The 25127-nt window shown below is 35.5% G+C and overlaps 1 protein-coding gene across 14 annotated transcripts in view; it reads left to right on the top strand.

Annotated features, from left to right (window-relative positions):
* The window catches only part of EPB41 (erythrocyte membrane protein band 4.1), a 168665-nt gene that overhangs the window by 55754 nt on the left and 87784 nt on the right, over window positions 1-25127 (top strand). For all 14 annotated transcript variants that reach the window (XM_057702769.1, XM_057702777.1, XM_057702809.1 and 11 more), the window contains exons 2-3: window positions 19207-19684; window positions 22786-22998. In XM_057702769.1, the coding sequence (XP_057558752.1) occupies window positions 19214-19684; window positions 22786-22998 (684 nt within the window). In that variant the 5' untranslated portion in view covers window positions 19207-19213. The remainder of the gene's footprint in view (window positions 1-19206; window positions 19685-22785; window positions 22999-25127) is intronic.

Consider the following 25127-nt stretch of genomic DNA (forward strand, 5'->3'; position numbering starts at 1 on the left):
CTTATTATTCTTGTTGTTCATCTCTTACTATGCCTAATTTATAAATTAATCTTTGTCAGAGGTAGGTATGTATAGGAAAAAATATAGTGTATATATATAGATTTTGGTACTATCTACAGTCTCAGGCATCCAGTGGGGGTCTTGGAACGTATCCCTGAGGATACGGGGGGATGCCTGTATTATTTTCTGTCATCCTGTATTTTATACTCAGTTGTAGGAAACTGCTTATTGTTTCCCATTCAGGTGTTCATGCCCTTCCTTGGTGCTCATCCAGGTGCTTGTGCTTTTTCCTCCTTTCTTCACCTCATCCTTTAAGACTTGGCACAGTTTGTCTCCAAAAGGACTTTTCTGCTAACTGGTTTAAAAGACTTTTATCTGCCCTGCTTACTTTCTGCATATATTACTAAATACATTAGTGGTTATTCTTGCCTGTCTTCTTAAAATAGATTGTGTACTCTTTAAGGATAAGGAGCCACATCTAGACTTCTGGCGTGGTGCCTAGAATATTAGTTACTTAATTCTGGAAAAAAAACCCTGTTTTTGATACTGCAACTCTCATTGGCCTCCAATGAGAATTTTATTATACTGTTTAAAATTTTTCATAGAGGCTAAATAATACAGGGAAGCACTTTATAATTACTTTTTAAAGAATTTTTTTTGAAAGTGATCTCCCGATAGGGTTTCTTCTAGGGTATTATTACTTAAAAAGAATAGGTGTTAGTCCAGAGACTGTATCAAAGGGAAGAAGATGAATGAATCAGATGTAGATATAGAGTGAGTTAACAGTGTTTCTGGGTGTTTAGTTTGGTTCATGATCCTCTCGGCAGCACTGAAACAGAACCTCAGTTTTTTTAGAACAAATATGAATGAAGAATGACCTAGAGGTTAGGTAGGAATGGCTAGGCCTGCTTCTCTCTGGGACTCAGATTCCTGAGAGCTGACCCAGAACTGTATACCCTTAGGGAATCTGAGGTCATTGCCATTTGCCCTTGATCCTCATCACTCTGATTTCCTTTGTGTGTTACCTTTGTTAGAGACTATCTGGACTACACAAGAAAATGTTTGGAATAAACGAGGATTTTCAAGGTTTTGGCGTATTAATTTCCATTTGTTGCTAGGCAACACAGTAATTCAGCTAATTGTTTTGTAATTAAATTACAAAAACATTTTCCTATGAACAAATGTTTTTCTTTAAAATAGTATTTGTTAGTAAAAAAAAAAAACTTTAGAACTAGAGTAATACAAAGTTTCTGATATTGATTATTGCCCATCATCAGTTTATTCTAAAAGGAGTTAGCATATCCACATCTGAGTACCTTGGATATGTAAATAAGCTTTTTGTATTCTTCTTGAGTGTGTCTGGAGTCTGTTAACTTCTTTATTCTTCACCAAATGATGTGTGTACATCTTTTATCATGAGGAAAATAGTTTCTGGCCTTTAAGCATATCAATATCAGTTTCTTTCATTTGCTCCTTTATTTCTTAAACTGATATTTATTGGCACAGGATTCTAGGTACCAGGGATGCAGCAATGAACAAAACAGGCAAAATTCTTTCCTCTAGTGGAGTTTATATTCTAGTGGCGTAGACGGACAAAAACAAATTAGTAAAAACTATATAGCATGTCCTTAAGGAGTAGTAATTGCTACAGAGAAAACTAAAGTAGAAAAAAGAAAAGAAGTGCAGTGGGGGCTCCAATTTTAGGTAGGGTGGTGGAGTAGAGCTGCACTGAGAAAATGGTATTGAGAAAGGACCCAAAGGAAGCAAGCCTTGTGGCTACCTGGGAAGCAGCTTTCCAGGCCGAGGGAACAGCAAATATAAAGGCCGCGTGCAGAGTGTGCCCAGCATGTTTAAGGAACAGTGGGAAGACCAGTGTGGCTGGAGCAGGGGAGGTGGTGGGAAAGATGCTGGCTTTTTTTCTGAAAGGTATGATGTACTTGGTGGGTTTTGGGGCGGCTGGGATTTCCCATTCCATTTGAGTAGACTGTGGTGTTTGAATTAAAAGCATCTTTCAGAATATTTGGTGTTAGCTTGAAATTATTGTAGCCAAGAGGGGGACTCATTCTCCTTAACTCTGTCATGTGCATTGTCATCCCCAGCTCCAGAGGAACTCTGATTTAGTTCATAGGGATAAGGCCTTATGATGATGTAATGGAAGTAGCCTGAAGTTTTTAATGCCTATGTTCCTACCACCCAGGCTTAGTTATTAGCCGAGTTAATAGTTATTAAGTTATTTGTTATTAAAGTCACTACTGGCTGAGTGACCTTAGGTAAATGACTTTGCTTATCTTTTTTGAACCTTAGTGACCTCATATTTCAATGAAAGATAGTTGATAATTAAGGCATTTTTCAGTTGTGGATTTACATGATTTTTTTTATTGGAATATAATTGCTTTACACTCTTGTACCAGTTTTTGAGGTACACCAAGGTCAATCATCTGTATTTATACACATATCCCCGTATTCCCTCCCTCCCTCAACTCCCCCCCACCCTCCTCGTCCCAGTCCTCTAAGGCATCATTCATCATCGAGTTGATCTCCAATTTACATGATTTTAATAGTGATACCAAACGAACTGAAATGAAGGGATAGTCATTTTAACACTCAGTTATCAGTCAGAAAACAATAAATATATTCCTCTACTGGATCGTGAACTTCTTGAGGGCCTGAATGAACTATATCTTATTCATTTTTGTATCCCCTGAAGTATCTAGAAAGTGCTTTTATTTATTCAGCAATTACTTGAGTGTCAATCATTGTGATAAACGCAAAGCATGTAAAGATTAGCAAGATAAGGTATACTTGCTGCCTTTGTAAAATATTTTAAGCAAGTGATTACAATATAGTACAGTATAATATATACAAAAATATCAGAACTGCAAGGGTACACAGGAGGGATACTTCACAAGGATTTGAAAAGTCAGGGAAAACGTACTCTTCCCTTTTTTAAAATTTGTGGTAAAATACACATGACATAAAATTTACCATCGTAACCATTTTTAAGTGTACAGTTCAGTGGCATTAAGTGTATTGACATTGTTGCACAGCCATTACCACTGTTGCTATCCATTTCCAGAGCTTCTTTATTCCAAACTGAAACTCTACCCATTAAATAATAACTTTCCATTCCTCTCTTACCCTGGCGCCTATTAGTGGTAACCACTATTCTACTTGCTCTCTTCATGAATTTGACTACTATAGGTGCCTCATATAAGTGGAATCATATACTATTCGTCCTTTTGTGTCTGCCTTATTTTACTTAGACTAATGTTTTCAGGCTTCATCCATGTCATACTAGTATATATCAGAATTTCATTCTTTTTTAATAATATTCCATTACATATATATACCACATTTTATCCATTCATCTTACTCTTGCTTTTATGTTTAGATAACTATGTAGTTTCTCCCTCCAGTCTCATTATGCTACTGAAAAAAAAAACCCTCACTTCTTTTGATGGATTGTCTGAAGTTATGGTTTCTAGACTCCTCATCATTTTAGTCATTGGATATACTGTTTGGTTAATGTCCTGCTTAAATTGTAGTGCTCAGAATGAAACAATATTCTGTGGTTAACTATAAGGAATGCCATGGCTCAGTTATTTCCATAATCTAGATACCACACTTTTATCAAAATTATGTAATCTTTTTAGAAACCACATTGCATTTTTGGCTCATAGAAATCTTTTAAAAATAATGCTACCAAGTTGTCTTCCTCATAACATAATTATGTAATTCTTTTAAAATTTATTGTAAATATTTAAGAAATAGAAAGAGATAAACATTACCCAATTTACAAAATAAAACATAACTGATACAGCTGAGAGTTCCTTTGGTACGTCTCTCCAGTCTCATAACTCTCCCTGTCTCTGGAGGTATCCACTTTTCCACATTTTGTTATTGTGCATTTCTTTATATTTTTGTTACCTATGTGTTTCTAAGCAGTTTATATGATACTGTATGTTTTTCCATTTTATATAAATAGTGTTACACAAAATATATTCTTCAATATGCTTTTTTCATCAAACATGATGTTCATCTGTGTTCATGTGTGTAGTTCTAGTCCATTTTCACTGCTGTAGTTTCCATCCTATGAATTTATTAATTACTTCATCTTTCTCTGATTGATGGACATTTGTTCCCACTTTTTTTTTCTTTGTAATTATTTTTCAAGCTTCAGTGTGGAAATCTTACATTGCTTTTAAATTTCATCTTGTTGGTTTTGGTCCATCTTTCCAGCTTGAGATATTTTTGAACTCTGATTCAGTCATACTAGCTGTGAATTTGGTAAGGATCCCTGGTTTATTGATGAATCTTAGATCAAATTTGGCAAGTTACTTTTTGAAATAAGATTTTTCTGGGACTGGAGAACTAAACATATTTTAACATGTAAGGTTACTTATACTAGCCTGAATTATCTTTGATCATAAACTCTTCTTCACATTGGTTTGAAAGAGCACAGTTAATTTTGTCTCTGGCACATGTTAACACTATTCTGTTTTTCTCTCATGCTTAGTCTGAATTTGACCTTCCTTTTTTTTTTCTCTCTTTCCTCTCCACCCTCTTTCTTTTTTGCCATTTTTAGAAGTTTTTTTTGGGGGGTGGGTGGGAGAGGTGAGGGGGTTTGCTCCATCCTTTGGTGGGCTTCAGCCTTTTGATCGTTTTTGTAAGTAGTCCTTTAAAACTTCATCATATATTCCTGTAATCTCTCTGCTGTTCATGACTGTATCTTTAATACTTTCCTCATGTTTTCTAAAAATTTCTGATTGTGTAGAGAAAATTTCACTGCCATATCCCCAGGGCCTAGGAAAGAATCTGGCACTTAATATATATCCATGAAATGTAATGAATGAACTTCACTTTCTAGAATTGCCTTATCCTTATGAGTTCTGTATGCTTGTAGATTCCTTGGTCATGCAATCATGCCTTACTTTTCTTTAAGTGTTCAAAATATTTGTTTATAATAAGCCCATGTATTTGACTATGACCTACCTCTTTTCTCAGTATAAAAACTTTGTGGGGAATTCCCTGGCAGTCCAGTGGTTAGGACTCTGCTGTTCCACTGCAGGGGGCCTGGTTCGATTCCTGGTGGGGGAGCTGGATCCCACAAGACATGGGGGGGGGGGGGCAAAAACAAAACAAAAAAACCCCCAACTTTGGAAAATTATTTTCTGCCAAGTTTCCTGATACATTCATGTCACCAGCAAATTACTCTTTATTGCTCAGAATTGAGTACACAATAATAGAATACTTCCTTTTTGAGAGAGAAAAATGTCATCAAACTTAGTCAATAATTTTATTGAATGCTTTTAGCAAATAGTGGGTTATTTGAAATACTCCATCATTATTGAATCTTGTTTCTGTGCGAGTGTTAAAACTGTGTGAGAAAGCATTTTATCTTCTGGTACACTGTAGTATATTTTTCACATTTTACAATAGTGGGTGACAACCACAGCATATTTTCTAATCTTCACAATATCGCTAATGCAAGCTGTAATCCAATGTTAGTGTCTGTTCATACTTATACTCTGATCAGATGACATTTGATACTTAATTATTTTACTGTAGTTTTCTGGTTAAAGTTTACCAATATAATAAATCCTAGGGAATTTCTTGAGTTTAGTAAGTATTGTTAGATTGAATTGGCTCTAAGAACAAAAACAAGAGTGTAAGAAAAGTTCCAAGTCTTAGCTAAACCCCCTGTGTAGCTAGAAATTTTCAGTTTTTGTTTTATTTACCTTGAGATTTTTGATGTTGTTAAGTAGTTCTTTTCTGTTACATTTTCAGACTAAACTGTTACTTTCAGAAACTGTTACTAAACTGTTAACACTTTCAGACTAAACTGTTGTTTTTGGTTTTCCAAAAGGATTTATATGAATACAACACTTTATATAAATAACAGTATTAAAGACTTCTGATCTCTACTTGTAAAGAAAGAGAATGGTCATTATATTGGTGTGATTTATCTGAAGGTCACTTGACTAACAGTCTCAACTAGTCACAATATAATGAGAACCTCAAAGTAGGCTTATATTTGAAGGGCTAAAATAGGTTTCAGAAAATCCATGTGTTTAAATTATTCCAGTGAATAATGCAAAGCATTAGTCTTACTCTTCCTTTGCACTTTTATTTAAGACACAATTTTAACACATTTGGCTATTTGGTTTCTTAGTCAATGGTCGATTAACAAACAGCAGATTAGAAAAGGAGATGGAGGCTACTCATTGGCAGGCCACCTTGGCGTCAGCAAGAAATATAAGCTAATTCTGCAAGTGAGCAAACCGGAAAACTATTAAAGGCAGATACACACACACAAAACCCCCACAGTACTCAAATATCCTTGTGGCAGAGCTCACCATCCCTGTAGACTTTAGTAGCCCTTGAGGACATTAGCACTGCATAGTCATTGAGGTTCATAATGATGACTCAGTCAATAAAGGTTTAATATGTTCTATAGGTTTTTAAAATGAAACAAGGAAGCATGTAATCCATTCAGAATGGCTAAACTAACACATTTTGACAACTAAAGGGAGTAAAACTCAGTTCTGTGGAAAATGAATGTTTTGGTCTCACATCTTCCTCAGTGATGCCTAGTAATCACAGGGGTAGTGCATTCTTCTAGGAGGGCACAGGTGTACTTTTAGAATATGTCTAGACATGGTCTAAGTACAAGCTGGAATTCTATGGAGAAGTAGAGAGCATATGGTATTTTGGTCTTCTTAAGAGGAGATGAGTAAGAGTTTGTTTATTTAAAAATATCTTTGAATGAGTTGATTCAATGGTGTTAGTCACCATGGAAATGACTTAAATTAAAAATCAAGTTGTTGAAAACAGCATGTTCATGCTGAGTGACATTCCTGATTCACTCAGTATGGCAATTATTCTATAACAGTCCACATAAGGAGTAGTTTGAGGTCCAAGTAATTTTGGGAGGATGATGGGAGAATCACAGAGAAGCTCTTTCGTATATTTGAAACTACCATTTTTATATTTTACATAGATGGTTATCCTGTTTTTCTAAAAGTGCTAATTAGCATACTTAAATTGAGTTACAAAGGAAAGACACTTTCCTGCAGTTTTGAGGAGACTGATTTTATTGGGAAACAAACTATTTTCTAGCAAATTTTCTGAGACTTCAATACTTGAACATTTGTTTCTTTCTGTCTGAAGGAATGTTATTGGATTCTGTTTTCTGATTAGAGAAGTAAAATGGCCTTTTACCCTTTTTTTCTGTTTTTTCCCCCTTACTCTTCTAACCCAAATGGTAACTCTGAGTATATAATATAGTTTTTAAAAAAATAACCTAATTTCATCTCTGTTCTAATGGCCCTTTTGTTTTCTTCCTTACCTTCCTTCCTATCTGTAAAATCTTACCTTTGGATGGAACCTTAGAGGTCACTTAATGCAAGGACCCACTTAATGGAAGAACCCTTTCTCTGGCATCCATGACAGATTTTCTTTTCTTTCCTTCTCTCTTTCTTTCTCTCTTTCTTTTTCTTTCTTTCTTTCTTTCTTCCTTCCTTCCTTCCTTTCTTTCTTTCTTTCTTTCTTTCTTTCTTTCTTTCTTTCTTTCTTTCTTTCCTTCTCTCTCTCTCTCTCTCTCTCTTTTCTTTCTTTCTTTCTTTCTTTCTTTCTTTCTTTCTTTCTTTCTTTCTTTCTCTCTCTCTCTCTCTCTCTTTCTTTCTATATAAGAACTTTTATTGAGATACAGTTAACATTACAATAAACTGCATATATTTAGAGTGTACAATTTGGTATCCCAATCTCCCAATTCATTCCCCCTCAACCATCCCCACTTTCCCCACTTGGTGTCCATATGTTTGTTCTCTACATCTGTGTCTATTTCTGCCTTGCAAACTGGTTGATTTGTACCATTTTTCTATATTCTGCATATATGTGTTAATATATATTTGTTTTTCTCTTTCTGACTCACTTCACTCTGTGTGACAGTCTCTAGGTCCATCCATGTCTCTACAAATGTCCCAGTTTCATTGCTTTTTACAGCTGAGTAATATTCCATTGTATATATGTACCACATCTTTTTGGCATCCATGACAGATAGTCATTCAGCTTCTGAGTGAATATTTCCGGTGATAATCTCACCATTCCCAAGCAGGTCATTTAATTTTTAGATATCTCTAATTATTAGGAGTTTCTCCCTTTTATTTTGGGGTGAAAACTGTGTCTTTGTAATTTCCACTAACTAATCTGAATTTTGCTCTTAGGAATCATATAGAATTTGGCAACTCTTGAAATTTGTGAGGGCAGCAATCACTTCTCTGTTCTCTATTCTCTTTTTCTAGGCTAAGTATCCCAGTATCTTTCAGTTATTTACTTTGTGACATGGTTTCAAATTCCATCATTAGCAATATCTCATCTTTGGACAGATTGTTTAAAATAAACTGCCCAGAACTGAATGTAAGATCTAATATGTAATACAAGGGCGAGCCAAAAATTATCTGCACTCTGGCTGTAGAATTTATTTTAATTAACTTTTAGAAAAGACAAATACATCGTTTTTTGACATAACCTCCTTGCTTTTCAATACACTTTGTCCATCTGTCAACAAGCTTTCGTATTCCCTTATTAAGAAATGTTTTAGGTTGCACTACAAGCCACAAATGCACCACTGTCTTCACTTCTTCATCAGAAATGAATCTTCTTCCTTGTAGGGCTGCTTTCAGGGGACCAAACAGGTGAAAGTCCGATGGAGCAAGATCAGGACTATAGGGAGGATGCTTTAACACCTCAAAATGAGGTTTTTGCAGAATGTCGACAGTGTGGGCAGAAGTGTGCAGACATGCACACCCTCCAACCACAAAAAAATGAATCACTGCACGCTGCTCTTCTTTTGTGCAAATCACAAGTGGGGCATCCATTTTTGCTTGCAACAAAGTTGCAAATGAACTAATGTAACACGTTCACACCTGCATAGCAGTGACTGGGGAGACAGTAGCCTTGAATGGAAAGTGCTTGATAGGACAGTGCGGCTAACAGAGGTTTTAATATACCAGATTGTGGATAATTTTTGACTCACCCATGTATAAATAATGAGAACTGAGAGGTTGGTGCTTTCCATGATCTTCTGGATGGAGAGTGTAGCTCAGGAGGTCAGGGACTATGTTTGTCTTTCTCACTGTTGTAGCCCCATTACTACCATATTGCCTAGAGTACCATAGCATTCTCAGAAAAAGTATATTGAAGAGTCAAATGAGTGCTTTGGTCACCATAAATCTAGAAATGCAGCTAAAGCTTGTTAGCTGTTTTAGAATTTTATCTCTGTTGGAGTGTGTTCAGTCAAGACCTTAACATTCTTTTCTTATGAACTATTGTCGAACTGGATAACCTGTATCCTGTATATGTATAATTGATATGGTTGATATGGTTAAACCTAAGTTATTCTTTTTCCTTGTATTTAGCCATTTCCTGTGCAACTATTTATTATCTACAGTGTTCCCTGCTAGGTACTAGGTTCTGTGCTAGGTAGCAGCACAAGTTCTGTTCTAAGTGCTAGGTATACTATGGAAGGGAAAACAACCCTTCTGTCATGGATATTACAGTGTGGTTGGAGGTGATGGAGTGGGGAACACCAACATTAAATAGGTAAATAACAAGTATGTTCATATACATTGAGAGAAGTACTGTGAAGGAAATAAATAGGTACTGCGATAGAGAACTGGGGAAGGGGCTTATGGGGAGACTTATGCAGATATTGGGGCAGTCAAGGAAAGTTGTTTTGAGGAGGAATTATTCAAGCTGAATCTTGAGGTATAAGAAGAAACCAGAATTATTGCAGGAGATGGGGGTGTATTCCAGTCCAAGGAAATGGCATACACAAATGACTTAAGCCAGGAAAGTACTTGGCTAGTGTGACTATAGAATAGAGGCTGGGAGGAAAGTGAAACAAGGTGAGGGTGTTGAGATCATACAAGGAGAAGTCAAAGAAGTTTGCACAAACATGGTGGTGGTATAGAAGGTATAAAGTGGACTGATTCTAAATATACTTTGGAGGTTATAGGACTAACGGATCTGATTGGGAAGGGAAATGGAGAAGGCTACGCCAAGGATGACACTTAGGTTTCTGGTTAGAGCTGCTGGATGGTATGATTGAGCCAGTTACTGGGAGAGGAAAAAGAGAATCAGGAGTTTAATTCTGAACATGTATTGAAGATGCCTGTTAGATATCCATCTCTCTTCCCTTCTCTTTTCTGCTTTGGTTCTATTGCTAGACCTCTTTTATTAAGCCATTTATCAGAGTGGGTCAAGGAAGTGTGTTATAAAAATGCCTTCAGGCTCAGACATGAAATTACCTGTGTTATTGAGAAATATGCTAATGAGAATAAGCTGGAGAAACTAAGGGCAACAGTAGCTCTTAAGCCTTGGTTGCAAGGCTTTTCAAGTTTCTCTGCCCAGTATTGAGTTCAGCTTCCCTAGGGATTCCCCTTGTGAATTTATTCACTGATAACCTGAATTTACCCAGTCATTTGTTGAGTTTCTCTCTGCTTCTAGTCTGTCCTGCCTCCACTTTGTTTACCCACTTCCCTGTTTAAAAACCTTCAGTGGTTCTCCATTGCCTTCAGGATAAAGTCTGAACCATTTGTTGTGATATTCAAGTCCTCTCATAATCGATTTTCTTTGCTTATCTCTCCTTGTCTCCCCACTCCATCTTCACATACACTCCACTGGAAGAGAAATATGTACGTGAATTGGGGACTTGAAATTGGTGGGAATAGAGGTGGTCTTGGCCAGATTGAAAGCCTGTCCATAAATTCTTAACAGATAGGAGTTTCTTCTTCTTCTTCTTCTTCTTCCTCTTCCTCTTCCCCTTCCCCTTCCCCTCCTCCTCCTCCTCCTCCCCCCTCCCCTCCCCTCCCCCTCCTCCTCCCCTCCCCCTCCTCCTCCTCCTCCTCTTCTTCCAAGTATAGTTGATTTATGATATTGTGTTAGTTTCAGGTGTACAGCAAAGTGATTCAGTTACAGATATATATTTTTTCTTCAGATTATTTGCCATTATAGGTTATTAAAAGTTATTGAATATAGTTCCCTGGTTATACAGTAAATCCTTGTTGCTTATCTATTTTTTTGTATAGTAGTTTGTATCTGTTAATCTAGTACTCCTAAGTTATCCCTCCCCTCACTTGCCTTTTCCCCTTTGGTAACAGTAAATTTGTTTTCTATGTCTGTGAGTCTGTTTCTGTTTTGTATGTAGATTTATTTATATTTTTTAGGTTCCACATATAAATAATTTTATATTTGTCTTTGTCTGACTTACATCACTTAGTATGATATTCTCTAGGGTCAACCATGTTACTGCAAATGGCAATATTTCATTCTTTTTTTATGGCTGAGTAATATTCCATTGTATATATACACCACATCTTCTTAAACTAGTTGTCTGTTGATGGGTACTTGTGTTGTTTCCATGTCTTGGCTATTGTAAATAGTGCTGCTGTGAACACTGGGGTACATGTATCTTTTCAAATTAGAGTTTCTGTCTTTTCTGTATAGATGCCCAAGAGTGGGATTGCTGGATCATACAGTAGCTCTATTTTTAGTTTTTTAAGGAACATCTGTACTGTTTTCCATATTGGCTGCACCAATTTACATTCCCACCAACAGTGTAGGAGGGTTCCAGATAGGGGTTTCTTTAGTAGAGAAGAGTGGGGTAGAAGTACCAAGATTTGGAAAGACAGACATTATACTTGGAATTTACAATAGAATCACCAGCTTGTAGTATATTAATAGTTTCATTGACACAGCTTAATTCTATGATCTGAGGCAAAATTTTTAACCTCCCAGAACTTGTTTATATTTATCTGAGAAATGAAAACACCTACCTTATAGAATAGTTCTAAGGTAACATGGTAAAATGTATAGAATAATGTATGGTATTTAGTAGGTATTCAATAAGTGGTAGCTACTTTTATTACTATTTCAGTTTGAATTCATTTAAAATGGTAACTATTCTAACCTTATCTCCTTGTACTTCCCTTTTGTAGCCCTTTATCACCCAGTCTGGACTACTTACTAGTTCCTGAATAGCTACAGTATTCTACTAATGCCAGTTCAGTCCCTTGTCTGGAATTTCATTTGCCTTTTGCACTTTAGGTTGCTTTCTGTTGACATCTGTACTCATCCTTCAAAGCATAACTTAAAAACTACCCTTTCCACATGGCCTTTTGTGATCACTCTATTTGAAAGTACTTACTTTGTACTTCTCTAGAGCTTAATTGGTTCTACTGATGAGGAACCATGATTAAGCACCAGGTACTGCCTTGTGTTTTAGTCATTTGTGTATGTGTCTTATCTCCTTAAGAATTGTATATTATCCTTTTTGGGGTCCCTCTCAAAGAGCTGAGCCAAAACCTTATGTGTGATTAACACCCAGTAAACACTGATAGATGTTCATTGAGCTACTTTGAGGAGTATTACCAATAATTAAATTGTTAAATTTTATCTGTAAATGGAGATTGTAAGGGAAATTTTCTTAGTAGTGCCAAACTGTAGTGTTTTTACCAAGTTTTCCACCTAAGAAACATTAGCAGAGCACCGACTGTACTACTGTTAGAAAGAGGTACAAAAAAGGTGAACAATATTGTCCAGCCCTTGCAATCTGCTCAGTATCAGGTTTTTAAAGATCTGATTTTCCTGAAGTCAACAGATGTACACTGTTAAAACAAGTGTATCTTTGATACCAGATGGAGTATAATTCCTAGGGTTTGGAGGATTAGGATTGAGATGGAATGGGAACTCATCACTTTGTCTTAGGGCTGTGCTAATTTTTTTTTTTTTAAATCAGAAAATTTCTTTCTGACATTAAGTAAATGGATACCTCCTTTTGGATTTTGTATCCAGAATGATAAATAGTGTCATTTACATAGGAAGGGCCAATTGGTAGAGCATTTATCCTGTCTTTGCTGCTTGACTTTTCTATATTTTTTTTTCTGTTTACCCATCCTACCTTTTGTAATGTGAAGAACTTGGCTGCATATGTAACAGTTTTGTCAGGATGAATTTATTTGAGCTTTTAGTAAATGGTCCATAGGGTTTTTTTGTTTTTGTTTTTTTGCCATTTATTTTTTGTTTAATTCTGGTCAGTCTCAGAGGTAGCTGGAGATACTTGCCTGATTTATCAGTTTCATTTTTTATAGCCCCCATCTGCTCCACCACCTTTTTTTGCTCTTGTGGCTCTTACTAAATGCATTGCTACTCATATATGCATGGCTGGAAAGGACATACAAACTGTCCTTAATAATTCATTTTTATCTATGTTTCCTTGCATAGACTGAATTGTAGTATCTCTGCTGAATCTGCATTGTCTGATTTCCTGGTTTTCTTGCATTTATGATATTACCTGAGGTTGGTTTCAGTATGTTCAGAAAGAATTCTTTTGGCCTTCTGCTTGTGTACTTGTTCCTTATGTTGTGTTCTCATCTCTTTTTTACTTGTATTCAGCTTTTTACATATGTCCAATTATGTGGCAAAATGTATTGGTTTTGCACTGATAGATGTTGTTCTCTAATACTTTTTTCATATGACTGGATCTTTCCTTCCTAAATGTGGCAAAGAGATCATATCAGTGGAGATACACAGAAACTGACTCTAGGCAAGTGTCACGGCTGCGTGGACAACTTGAAATTGCCACAGGTCTGTGGTTAAAAATTTCAATTAATTTGATTAAGCACCAGATGAGTTCTAAAAAATGTTAATGGTCAGCTTCCACAGTTAATAATATGTTGCATTCTTCACATCATTCATTAATTCAGCAAGCATTTGTTGAGTATTTAGTGTGACGAGTATTTCTCACTGTTCATATTCCACTTTCTGAAAGTAGCTTTTTGCCATCTTTGTTTTTCAGGCATTTTGAATATGTTTCCAAAGGAATAATGGTTTTCTCTGTCTTGCTACTCTAAGTGTGGTTCAGTGGGCTGGCAGCACTGGCCACATCTGGGAGCTCGTTAGAAATGCAGAGTCTCAGGTCCTATTCCAGACCTGCTGAATAAGAATCTATATTTTAACAAGATTACTGGGCGATTTGATGCACATTAAAATTTGACAAGCACGCACGTAGCATACAGATTGTTACCACCTGTGTGTGTGTGTTTTAAACAATTGCGTATTCATATTCAGCTACTTTCTTAGAGGTAAGACACCCTTTCATGTGAAAGCAATTATAGGAATATCCTTAGAAGATCTTTTTTCTTTTCTTAATGATAAGAAAACATTGAAAACACAAGAAAAAATACTCTTTCTTTACTGGAAGATACAAGTAAAAGATTGTTAGAAGTGAGGTTTGAGTGATTTTCATATCTACTAAAACATTCACAAAAGATTTGTAATTTGTATGGATCTTTATGAGACCTTGTTGTAAAGTGTGTTGTATAGGAAAAATTTAACATAGAAGTGGTTTCTGTGTCTTTTCAGTAAGGTGAGTGATGTCTGAAGTCCATGGAAAATTGTGCTCAATTCTCAGCCTGTCCTGTTTATTTATTTATTTATTTTTAAGAACTTTTATTGAGATACAGTTAACATACAGTAAACTGCATGTATTTAGAGTGTACAATTTGGTATCCCAATCTCCCAATTCATTTCCCCCCCAACCCTCCCTGCTTTCCCCACTTGGTGTCCATATGTTTGTTCTCTACATCTGTGTCTCTATTTCTGCCTTGCAAACCGGTTGATTTGTACCATTTTTCTATATTCTGCATATAGAAATAGTTTTAATATAAGATATTTATTTTTCTCTTTCTGACTCACTTCACTCACTATGACAGTCTCTAGGTCCATCCATGTCTCTACAAATGTCCCAGTTTCATTGCTTTTTACAGCTGAGTAATATTCCATTGTATATATGTACCACATCTTTTTTATCCATTCATCTGTTGATAGACATTTAGGTTACTTCCATGTCCTGGCTATTGTAAATAGTGCTGCAGTGAACATTGGAGTGCATGTGTCTTTTTGAATGATGGTGTTCTCTGAGTATATGCCCAGCAGTGGGATTGCTGGGTCATATGGTAGTTCTATTTTTAGTTTTGCGAGGAACCTCCATACTGTTCTCCATAGGGCTGTATCAGTTTACATTCCCACCAATAGTGCAGGAGCATTCCCTTTTCTCCACACCCTCTCCAGCATTTACTGTTTGTAGATTTTCTGATGATGCCCATTCTAACCAGTGTGAGGTGATAGCTCATTGTAGTTTTGATTTGCATTTCTCTAATAATTAGTGATGTTGAGCAGCTTTTCATGTGCCTCTTGGCCATCTGTATGTCTTCTTTGGAGAAATGCCTATTTAGGTCTTCTGCCCAGTTTTTGATTGGGTTGTTTGTTTTTTTGATATTGAGCTGGATGAACTGTTTATATATTTTGGAGATTAATCCTTTGTCTGTTGATTTGTTTGCAAATATTTTCTCCCATTCTGAGGGTTGGCTTTTTGTCTTGCTTATAGTTTTCTTTGCTGTGCAGAAGCTTTGAAGTTTCATTAGGTCCCATTTATTTATTTTTGTTTCTATTTCCACTACTCTAGGGGGTGGATCAAAAAAGATCTTGCTGTTATTTATGTCAAAGAGTGTTCTTCCTATGTTTTCCTCTAGGAGTTTTATAGTGTCTGGCCTTACATTTAGGTCTTTAATCCATTTGGAGTTTATTTTTGTGTATGGTGTTAAAGAGTGTTCTAATTTCATTCTTTTATATGTAGCTGTCCAGTTTTCCCAGCATCACTTATTGAAGAGGCTGCCTTTTCTCCATTGTATATCCTTGACTCCTTTGTCGTAGATTAGTTGACCATAGTTTATCTCTGGGCTTTCTATCCTGTTCCATTGATCTATATTTCTGTTTTTGTGCCAGTACCATACTGTCTTGATCACTGTAGCCTCGTAGTATAGCCTGAAGTCAGGAAGCCTGATTCCACCAGCTCCATCTTTCCTTCTCAAGATTGCTTTGGCTCTTCGGGGTCTTTTGCATTTCCATACAAATTGTAAAATTTCTTGTTCTAATTCTGTGAAAAATGCCATTGGTAATTTGATGGGGATTGCATTGAATCTGTAAATTGCTTTGGGTAGTATATAGTCATTTTCACAATGTTGATTCTTCCAGTCCAAGAACATGGTATGTCCCTCCGTCTGTTTGTGTCGTCTTTGATTTCTTTCATTAGTGTCTTATAGTTTTCTGAGTACAGGTCTTTTACCTCCTTGGTTAGGTTTTTACCTAGGTATTTTATTCTTTTTGTTGCAATGGTGAATGGGATTGTTTCCTTAATTTCTCTTTCTGATCTTTCATTGTTAGTGTATAGAAATGCAAGAGATTTCTGTGTGTTAATTTTGTATCCTGCAACTTTACCGAATTCATTGATTAGCTCAAGTAGTTTTCTGGTGGCATCTTTAGGATTTTCTATGTATAGCATCATGTCATCTGCGAACAGTGACAGTTTTACTTCTTTTCCATGTCCTGTTTATTTTTGCAAAGGAAGTATAAGGTAAATTGGTGCTCTTAAATCAAATCATTACTCTTTTAGGATAACTGGTAGTTTGATATCCAAGTTTTCTTTCTGGGTCAAGTGTGATTACTTAAGAGATTAAAGAAAAAGAATTTTGGAAAAATCAATTGCCTACTCCTAATATAAGGAGGAATTGAAGACAATTTTATTTCTTTTAAGTACAAGTATACCTCACTCAAGGGTAACAAATTCAGAATGTGTATTGGTTGGTAAATGTTTAAGTAGTGTTATAAAGACTGAACTGTATATTTTAGTAGTGCAGAGTAATTTTGATGACTTAATAGATGAGACTAGAAAATATGCTTCTGTAATCATTTTTATTGCTTAAAATATTTTTAATGCTTAAACTAAAATTTGAGTAGGTCAGCCGTAAGAAGAACTCACATAAAGGCTTTTCCTTTTATTAATATACCTTTATTTATTTCAATACCACTTACAGTGGTTTGTAACCTACTAGCAGTGTGACCTTGGGCCAGTTACTTTCTGAGTTTCAGTTTCCTCAACTATGAGATTAAGCAATTCCTCTTTCCTTTGCAGTGTTGTTGAAAGGCTTAATTTAAATAACATAGATAATATCCCTTACCTGGGGCCTGACATAGAAATAGTGTTCAATACCATTAGCTTGCTTCCCTTTTCATTGCTTTGTTCCATTTATACACAATTATGTAGATTTCACTCATATTGTAAATAAGAGTTTTCTTAAATTTTCTTTCATTATACTGTTTAAAGTTGAATCAAGACTATAAACTCCTTTGGTGTACCTCAAAAACTGGTACAAGAGTGTAAAGCAATTTACTCCAATAAAGAGCTTAAAAAATAAATAAATAAAAGAAGGAAAAAAAAAAGAATATAAACTCCATGATGACATAGACCTTATTTGTTTTGTTTTGTTTACTGTTGTATCCCTAGCACTGAGCGTATAGGATCTGTGCTATTGAAGTAAATTTACTCACATAATTTAGAGAACACCTTTGCAGTTTTTATTTGTCAGATATATTCAATTGAAATTAATTTGTTCAGCAGACTTTTATTAATGCCTATAATATGCCAGGTACCATTCTGTCCTCATGGAACTTACACTTTAGCTGGGGAGAGAGAAGACAATAAACCAGGAAAGAAATAAGTCAATATAATTGTAAATAATAATAAGTGCAGTAGTGCGGTGAGGACATCTGGAGGAGTAAGGGCCATTATTTTAGGTAGGGTATGTATGGGAGACCTTTCTAAGGAGGTGACATCTGAACAGAGGCAGTAATGATGAGGGAACCATCTTTCAAATATCTAGGGAAAGAACATCATAGGCAGAGAGAACAGCAAGTGTAAAGGGCCTGAGTAGGGTATGAGCTAAATATGGTTCACTAATTCAGATTGTTAACATCCAAATAAAATTACTTCATCTAAATAGTATGGAGCAGAAGCAGAGACAATGTAAATGCTGCTTGCTTTATGTATGTATGTATGTACGTATGTAATTGCACTGGGTCTTAGTTGCAGCAGGTAGTCTCCTTAGTTGCCACTTGTAGGCTCCTTAGTTGTGGCATGCAAACTCTTAGGTTGCGGCATGCATGTGGGATCTAGTTCCTTGACCAGGAATTGAACCCAGGCCCCCTGCATTAGGAGCACGGAGTCTTAACCACTGCACCACCAGGGAAGTCCCGAATGTTGCTTTCTGAGTGAAATACTTTTAGGCATAGCAGTGAATCAAAGTGTAAGGTCATCCGTAGTTAACTACATTGCTCAAAAGTTATCCTTTAGTAAACTAGGTGTGACATTGCTGTTTGGCATTATTATGTGGCTTAACTAATAATGCTGGGATTTTTGAGATCAAGAGGCTAGAAACCAACAAGTTTGAAATATGTGAGGTCTGTAGCCTGCCTTGTCTCTTACAGTTGAATCAACATTTACTTTCTAAATTGTTCTTCTCTGTTTTGTTCATTTTTCTCTATTATTTATCTATTTTCCTCTGTTGTAATGGTTCACTGCTACTCTTAAAAATCATGAGCGTTCAAAATCATATTTGTCAGAAGGAAAAAAGGTCTTAAAGAACTTAAAGTCGGCTACTTGTGCAAGAGGCTGTAATTTAGTGCTGTAACACAAAAACGTAAGGCATTTTTGTGATTATTTTAACTATATACTTGTCATTGCTGTTGTCAAGTCTGATAACAAATGATCAGAATTCTATATTTCTGTTCTTAATAAAGAAGGCTTTGCATTCTGAGAAATATAAAGAAAAAGAGTTGGGGAACGTTTTAATCCTATCATCTCTTGGGGTGTAGAGAATTTTGCAGATAATTCCTATAAATCTTGCACCCTTGCACCTGCAGATTGATACCCTATAAAGGACAGTGTATATATAAGATTTTTTTTTTTTTTAGGAAGGATAAAACTGTATTTGCTATATACAATTCTGAGTTTTGAATTTAAAATATGATGCATGTCACTAAGGTGGCTTCAGGGGGTACTATTTTAAGCTAATTTCTCTATGTCATAACTTTAGCAAGTCAAGGCATTAATAATTTATTCAGGATGTATAGGTAAGATATTTTTGTGCTTTAATGGAAAGTCTCATGTTTAATGGACTGGAATATTGTCTGTTGGTGATTAAATACCTAAAAATATTAATTCTGGCACACTTGACCTGATTGAGGGTTTTGCCTTCAGTAATGTGTTTTGCTTCTAAGAGCTCCCCTTTTCCATCTTCTTTTTAATAGCAACATCATGACAACAGAGAAGAGTTTAGTGGCTGAGGCTGAAAATCCACAGCACCAACAACAGAAGGAAGAGGGTGAGGGAGCCACAAACTCGGGTCAACAGGAAACTCAGCTGGAAGAGGCTTCTCAAGCAGCAGCCGAGGGAGATAATCAGTGTGAGCAGAAGCTAAAAACATCTAATGGAGACACTCCAACACATGAAGACGTGACCAAGAACAAGGAGCGGACATCAGAAAACAGGGGCCTGTCACGGCTGTTCTCCTCTTTTCTCAAAAGGCCTAAATCTCAGGTTTCTGAGGAAGAAGGCAAAGAAGTAGAGTCAGCTAAAGAGAAAGGTGAAGGAGGTCAGAAGGAGATAGAATTTGGAGCCAGTCTTGATGAAGAGATCATTTTAAAGGCCCCAATTGCAGCTCCTGAACCTGAGCTCAAAACAGACCCATCCTTGGATCTTCATTCATTAAGCAGTGCAGAAACACAGGTAAGGGTGTGGGAATGTGTGGGAGGTGAAGGTACATTTTACACTCTGCTTTTCATTTAAGAGCATTTGGTTTTATTTCTTACTAGCCAGTTGATTTTTAGTAATAAGTAACGTGGTGCTTTGGAGTTTCTGCTCTAAAGAAATTCATGTAGTAAAGATACTTACACTGTATAAATCGAAGAAAAGAAAATGAGAGAAAAGAAATTTATCAAATGAGTTTACATTTTGCTATAATAATGGAACAAGTCCAGGATTTTTAATGGGGGTGGGGGTGGGGAGAGAAAGGGAAGTGGTTTAGAGTTCATTTTGGTGGAATTATTAGAAATGGGATAATTTATCAGCAAACATGGTCTTTATAAAAGCCATGTGATAGATTCAAGCCACCCAGAGGTGTGTGATAAGTTTGAATCATGTCTGCCTTATCTTTGCCATTTTCTACAACTAGGTCGTTTTCCCACAGAGTATGGGATATAGATGAGGAAATTTAGCTCTTTATATCACCTTTGTAATATATAGTAGTTGGGGGGGGCCTTAATTGTGTTACAGTGTAGTTAAACTAAATATGAGTTGTAAATTTGGTCATCTGTCCAAAAAACATGGGAAAATATTGGTACTGTAACTCAGACTATTTTTCTAGGCATCCCATTTGTTTTCAGGCTTACTAAACTAAAAATTAAGAGTTACTTTCAAAGTCTTTATTTCTGAAGCATGTGGGCATTATCTGCATTGTAAAAAATGTAAGTCCTATATGTTTCTATAATAGGTCTCAGGTTTGGGCTATACAGTTTTATTAGACTTAAAAAAATAATATATTCCTAGGATTATTACTTGTATATCAAAAATGCTGAGTGAAATTTATGATGAAGTTGTTATTATGTACTGGCTATTAGTGAAACAAGGTTGAAAACAAAATTTTATTTATAGTCTGATGGTTAAGAATGCACGCTAGGTAATCAGACCAGAAGGTTCAGTCGTAGAGAAGTGACGCTTTTGTCCTCTGTATAATGAGGATAATAATATTCACCTTATTTGGCCATTATGAGGATTAAAAGAGATAAACATGTAAAGCTCTTGAGACATTGCCTGACATATTATAAATGTTAGTTATTGTTACTTAGTTAATAAACATGAACAGTAAAGGCAGAGAAACAACATATCTAATGTCATTAATTTAATTTAATTTAATTTTAGGAATACCAGAGAGTTAAATTACATTATCTTTCAAGAAGCCTGGTACTTTCAAGAGGTTTTTAACTGCTTTTTTTCTCCTTTCTGTTTTATGTATGGAAAAATCCATATCTTGTTTTAGTTAGCATTTGAATCAGGGCTAGTCTGTTATGTCTAAAGATCATAGCAGTTGTACTGAAGTTAAAACAGATGACAAAGTTAATTTTAGGTTTAAGTAAAATCTCATTCATTGATTTCACAGTGGAATTTCATTTGACTGGTCCTTTTTTATACTGAATTTTTTAAAAGTGAGTTTGCATTGTAGGACTGCACCGACCTTCTGGTACCTTGGATTTTTTAGAAGCTATGTGTCATTTTTTAGTACTTATTTATTAACTCAACAAATTTATTGAAAACCTGCTGTGTGTGCCAGACCCTAAGCTGGACATACATTGGTAAATAAAAACTGCAATATGGCAAAAAGATTTAAGATCATGAATTCTGGAGTCAGACTAGTATGTGACTTATTGACTATATGATCCTAGGCAAATTAACTTGTGTGGCCTCAGTTTCTTATTTGTCAAGGGGGGATAATAGTAGTACCCCTCCCCATAGGGTTAAATGAGTTTGTGTAAGTAAGGCTTTTAGAACAGTAAATGACCCATTATAATTTCTATATAAATGCTTGTTATTATACTCATTGTTATTTATTATTATTATTGAACAAACACGATCCCTACTCTGGATAACTTTATAGTCTAATGGAAGAGACAAAAAAAGTAGTAAATACAAAATATTTATTGTAATAAGTGTTATGAAGGCAACAAACAGGGTACTGACATGAAGAATACTAGTAGGGGGGAGAAGCCAGATAGAATAGCCGATGAAGGCCTCTCTGAAGAGGTGACATTTAAGAGGGTCATGAAGGATGGGAAGGAGCCTTGTAGACCACCTCCAATATCTAATGCAGGAGGAGCAGGGGCCAAATAATTAAATCCTTTTATCTAAGTGTCAGCTATGTATTCTTTTGAAAGAAAAGAATTAGTGAGGTTTAGTTAAGACTCTTTCAGCAATTTTATTGCGTTGAAAGTAAGTAAGTATATGCCAAAATGTTGTCTCACTTACCTGTATTACTTTGGGATGGCTTAATGATTGTCCTAGGAGATCGAGACTTCAATCTATCTCTTGTTTCTTTGAATCTTCTTTGCATTTATCATGGTTGATACCTGGTAAAAATGAGTTAGTTGGTATTTACAGTTGCTAGCCTACTACATATATTGCCTTATGCTCTGAAATGGTCCCAAGAACCCTTCTTAGCCATTCATAAAACTTATGGGGTTTTTTGGTTTTTTTTGTTGTTGTTTTGGGGGCTTTTTTTTAATTCGGCCGCGCCACGAGGCCTGCAGGATCTTAATTCCCCAACCGGAGACTGAACCTGGGCCCTTGGCAGTGAGAGTGCAGAGTCTTAACCATTGGACCACCAGGGAATTCCCCATTCATAAAGTTTAGACTACATGACAAATCACACCTCGTTTTGCAATTCATAAGGCTACCTCAATAAAACTGAGGAGCATGGGGCAAAGATGTTTAAGTTTTGGTAGGTTTTAATAACAGATAATGGTATAGTCAGGAAGAATATATAGTGCTGAGAGCAACAGGTTGTTATCCTCTAGTTTACCTGAAACCTTCATTTATTGATTTGAAAGACGGGATTCTACCTTCTATCATGAAGGTAGCAGAGTCTGTAGATCTTTTGGGAAATCATAATATCTTCTATAGAAAAATAATTATTTAATCTTAATATCACTTGTATTTGTTTTAACAGTTTTTCTTCTTTAGTTCTTTTATTGGTAGCAATATTATAGGCAGATATGTATATGGCATGTTTTGTGAAATGTCTTTATTATTGACTTGGTGATGTCATGGGTATGTAGCCTGCTCAGGAAGAACCCAGAGAAGATCCAGATTTTGAGACTAAGGAAGGAGGAGGACTTGAAGAGTGCTCTAACATAGAAGTAAAAGAAGAAAGTCCTGAATCAAAAGCAGAAAGAGAATTAAAAGCTTCCCAGAAATCGATCAGAAGACACAGAAACATGCATTGTAAGGTTTCTTTGCTGGATGACACAGTTTATGAATGTGTTGTCGAGGTGAGTGCATTGCACTTCATGTAGTTAGAACTCTTACAAATTGTTTCATGTAGGGTTGGGTAAATGGTGCCATGGCCTGAGATAAGACCCAGTACAATGACTGTTTCTATGGACTGAAATGTTAATAGTGATTTTTTGGAGGTAGAGGTGTGAAAGGATTATGAGTGAGTCTTATTTTCTTCTCCAGTTTTTTCTGTATCTGCCAGATCTTGTGAATTGAGCATGTGTTACTTTTATAATCCAAAATAATTTTGTTTAAGAAAAAAATTGGTTTGTTATTTATAGTGTGACCTTCCATAACTAGATTTCCCAGGATAGCCTCAATTTCTAGGTCTAGCAGTTCCCATAATTGTATTTGTCAAAAAAAAAAAATTACTATCTGTTTATTTCTGCTCTCCCAGATCTAAACCTTAATGAGCTTTAGTTTATTTAATGTATTTCTTAAGCTCCATGAGATAGAATATAAAAAACTTAAGTAATGCCATTTATTAAAATTCTCTGTTATTTCCAGAAAGAATAAATAATTGAATCAAGATTGAATAAAAATGTCAGTGTTCTTTCAGTTATTCTTTTGCTTCTTCAAGTTAAAAATCCTTAAAAATCTATCAGTTGTTTTTTTAACTAGAGTAGTAATTGTCAGTTATGATATGCTTGATAAAAAGCAATTGTTGTGATTATTACTAGTAATAGCCTTTGGTGAAACATATAATTCACATATACTTGTATCTTAGGTGTATAAGAAATTATTTTGAAATTGAATTATTTATATGCAAATATATCAAAACACAAATAAGTAGTCTGAAATATTATACTGTATTTATTAATAGGAATTCCTTCTCCAAGTTTTGAAAAAGGAGTCAAGAAAAATACACTGTTGCACTTTTAAAATAACTACTACACCTGGTAACTAGAGGAGACCTAGGGTCTGCTCTTTCTACTTTTCACCACTAGCTAGTCTAGAGATGGGGAAAGCTATTCCACTCTCATTCTTCCCATTCAGACCAAAATCTAGATATGGGTCCCTTATATCAGAAACATTTGGGGACAGATGTGTTTCAGAATTCATAATATTTGGGGTTTTAGAAAAGCAACAAGTACATATTCTGCAAATTTCATAATATACCCAGCAGAGTGTGCAGCAGTAGGTACATGGTCAAACACATTATTTCTATGGTAAAATATATGATGATCTACTCTAAGTTGGGTAAATAAAAATAAAAATTAGCCCATAACAGTTCAGGTCAGAATTTGCCTTCAGATGAGCTGTGATCAAAAACAAAATAAACAAGTCTAACCTTTTACTTTTTAGAACTTCTGAATTTTGGAATTATAAATAATGGAGTAGGGACCTATATATGAATAATTTCCAAATTATCTCTGTCATTTAGAGCGAAAACATAGAAGAGAGCAAATGAAGAAAATGATGTAATATTGATGGGATAAGTCTAAAAATGAATTAACATCTATGTGAATTACTAATAGCCATTAAAAATAACTCAGCTCATTGAGAGAAGGACATGTCATGTATATGTGCCAAAAAATGATTTCTAATTTTTTTGGAGTTTTAAAAAAATATGTTTCTTGGAAGGCACTATTAGCATGTTTAATTTTTTTCAATAATTCCAGTAGTTAGGTAGGACAGGTATACACATTCTTATCATTTTACAGATGAGAAGGCTAATGTTCAGAAATTGACTCAGGTTGTTTAGCTAGTAAATGAAAAAGCCGGGACTTTTTCACACTAAATCTAAGTCCCTAAGTTATGGCATTTGCTCCCTATAAACAGGAATACAAGTATCCCAAATTGGTAGTGGTTTGATTTTCTAGGTAGAGAAACATTAAGAAATGATTCATAGCACAACTGTAAGAGCCACTGCAACAGGTAATGTCTGTAGGGTATCTAAAATCTTATACTTTATGCATTTTTCTGAAAGAGATTGTAGGGAGTTGAGACATAGCTCATTGTCTAGGGACATTTGGTCTGGGGATGATCGAGTCTAATGATTCCCATAGCCACTGTTAACTGTCTGTGTTGACAGCTGATTCAGTTAAGGCAGGTGCTCACAGTGACTGACGGCGGCCCATAGCAGGCTTCAGGAAATGTCACACCAAAAATAAAGAATGTAATG

The sequence above is a fragment of the Hippopotamus amphibius genome, chromosome 1, assembly GCF_030028045.1.
Source record: "Hippopotamus amphibius kiboko isolate mHipAmp2 chromosome 1, mHipAmp2.hap2, whole genome shotgun sequence".
Taxonomy (NCBI): domain Eukaryota; kingdom Metazoa; phylum Chordata; class Mammalia; order Artiodactyla; family Hippopotamidae; genus Hippopotamus; species Hippopotamus amphibius.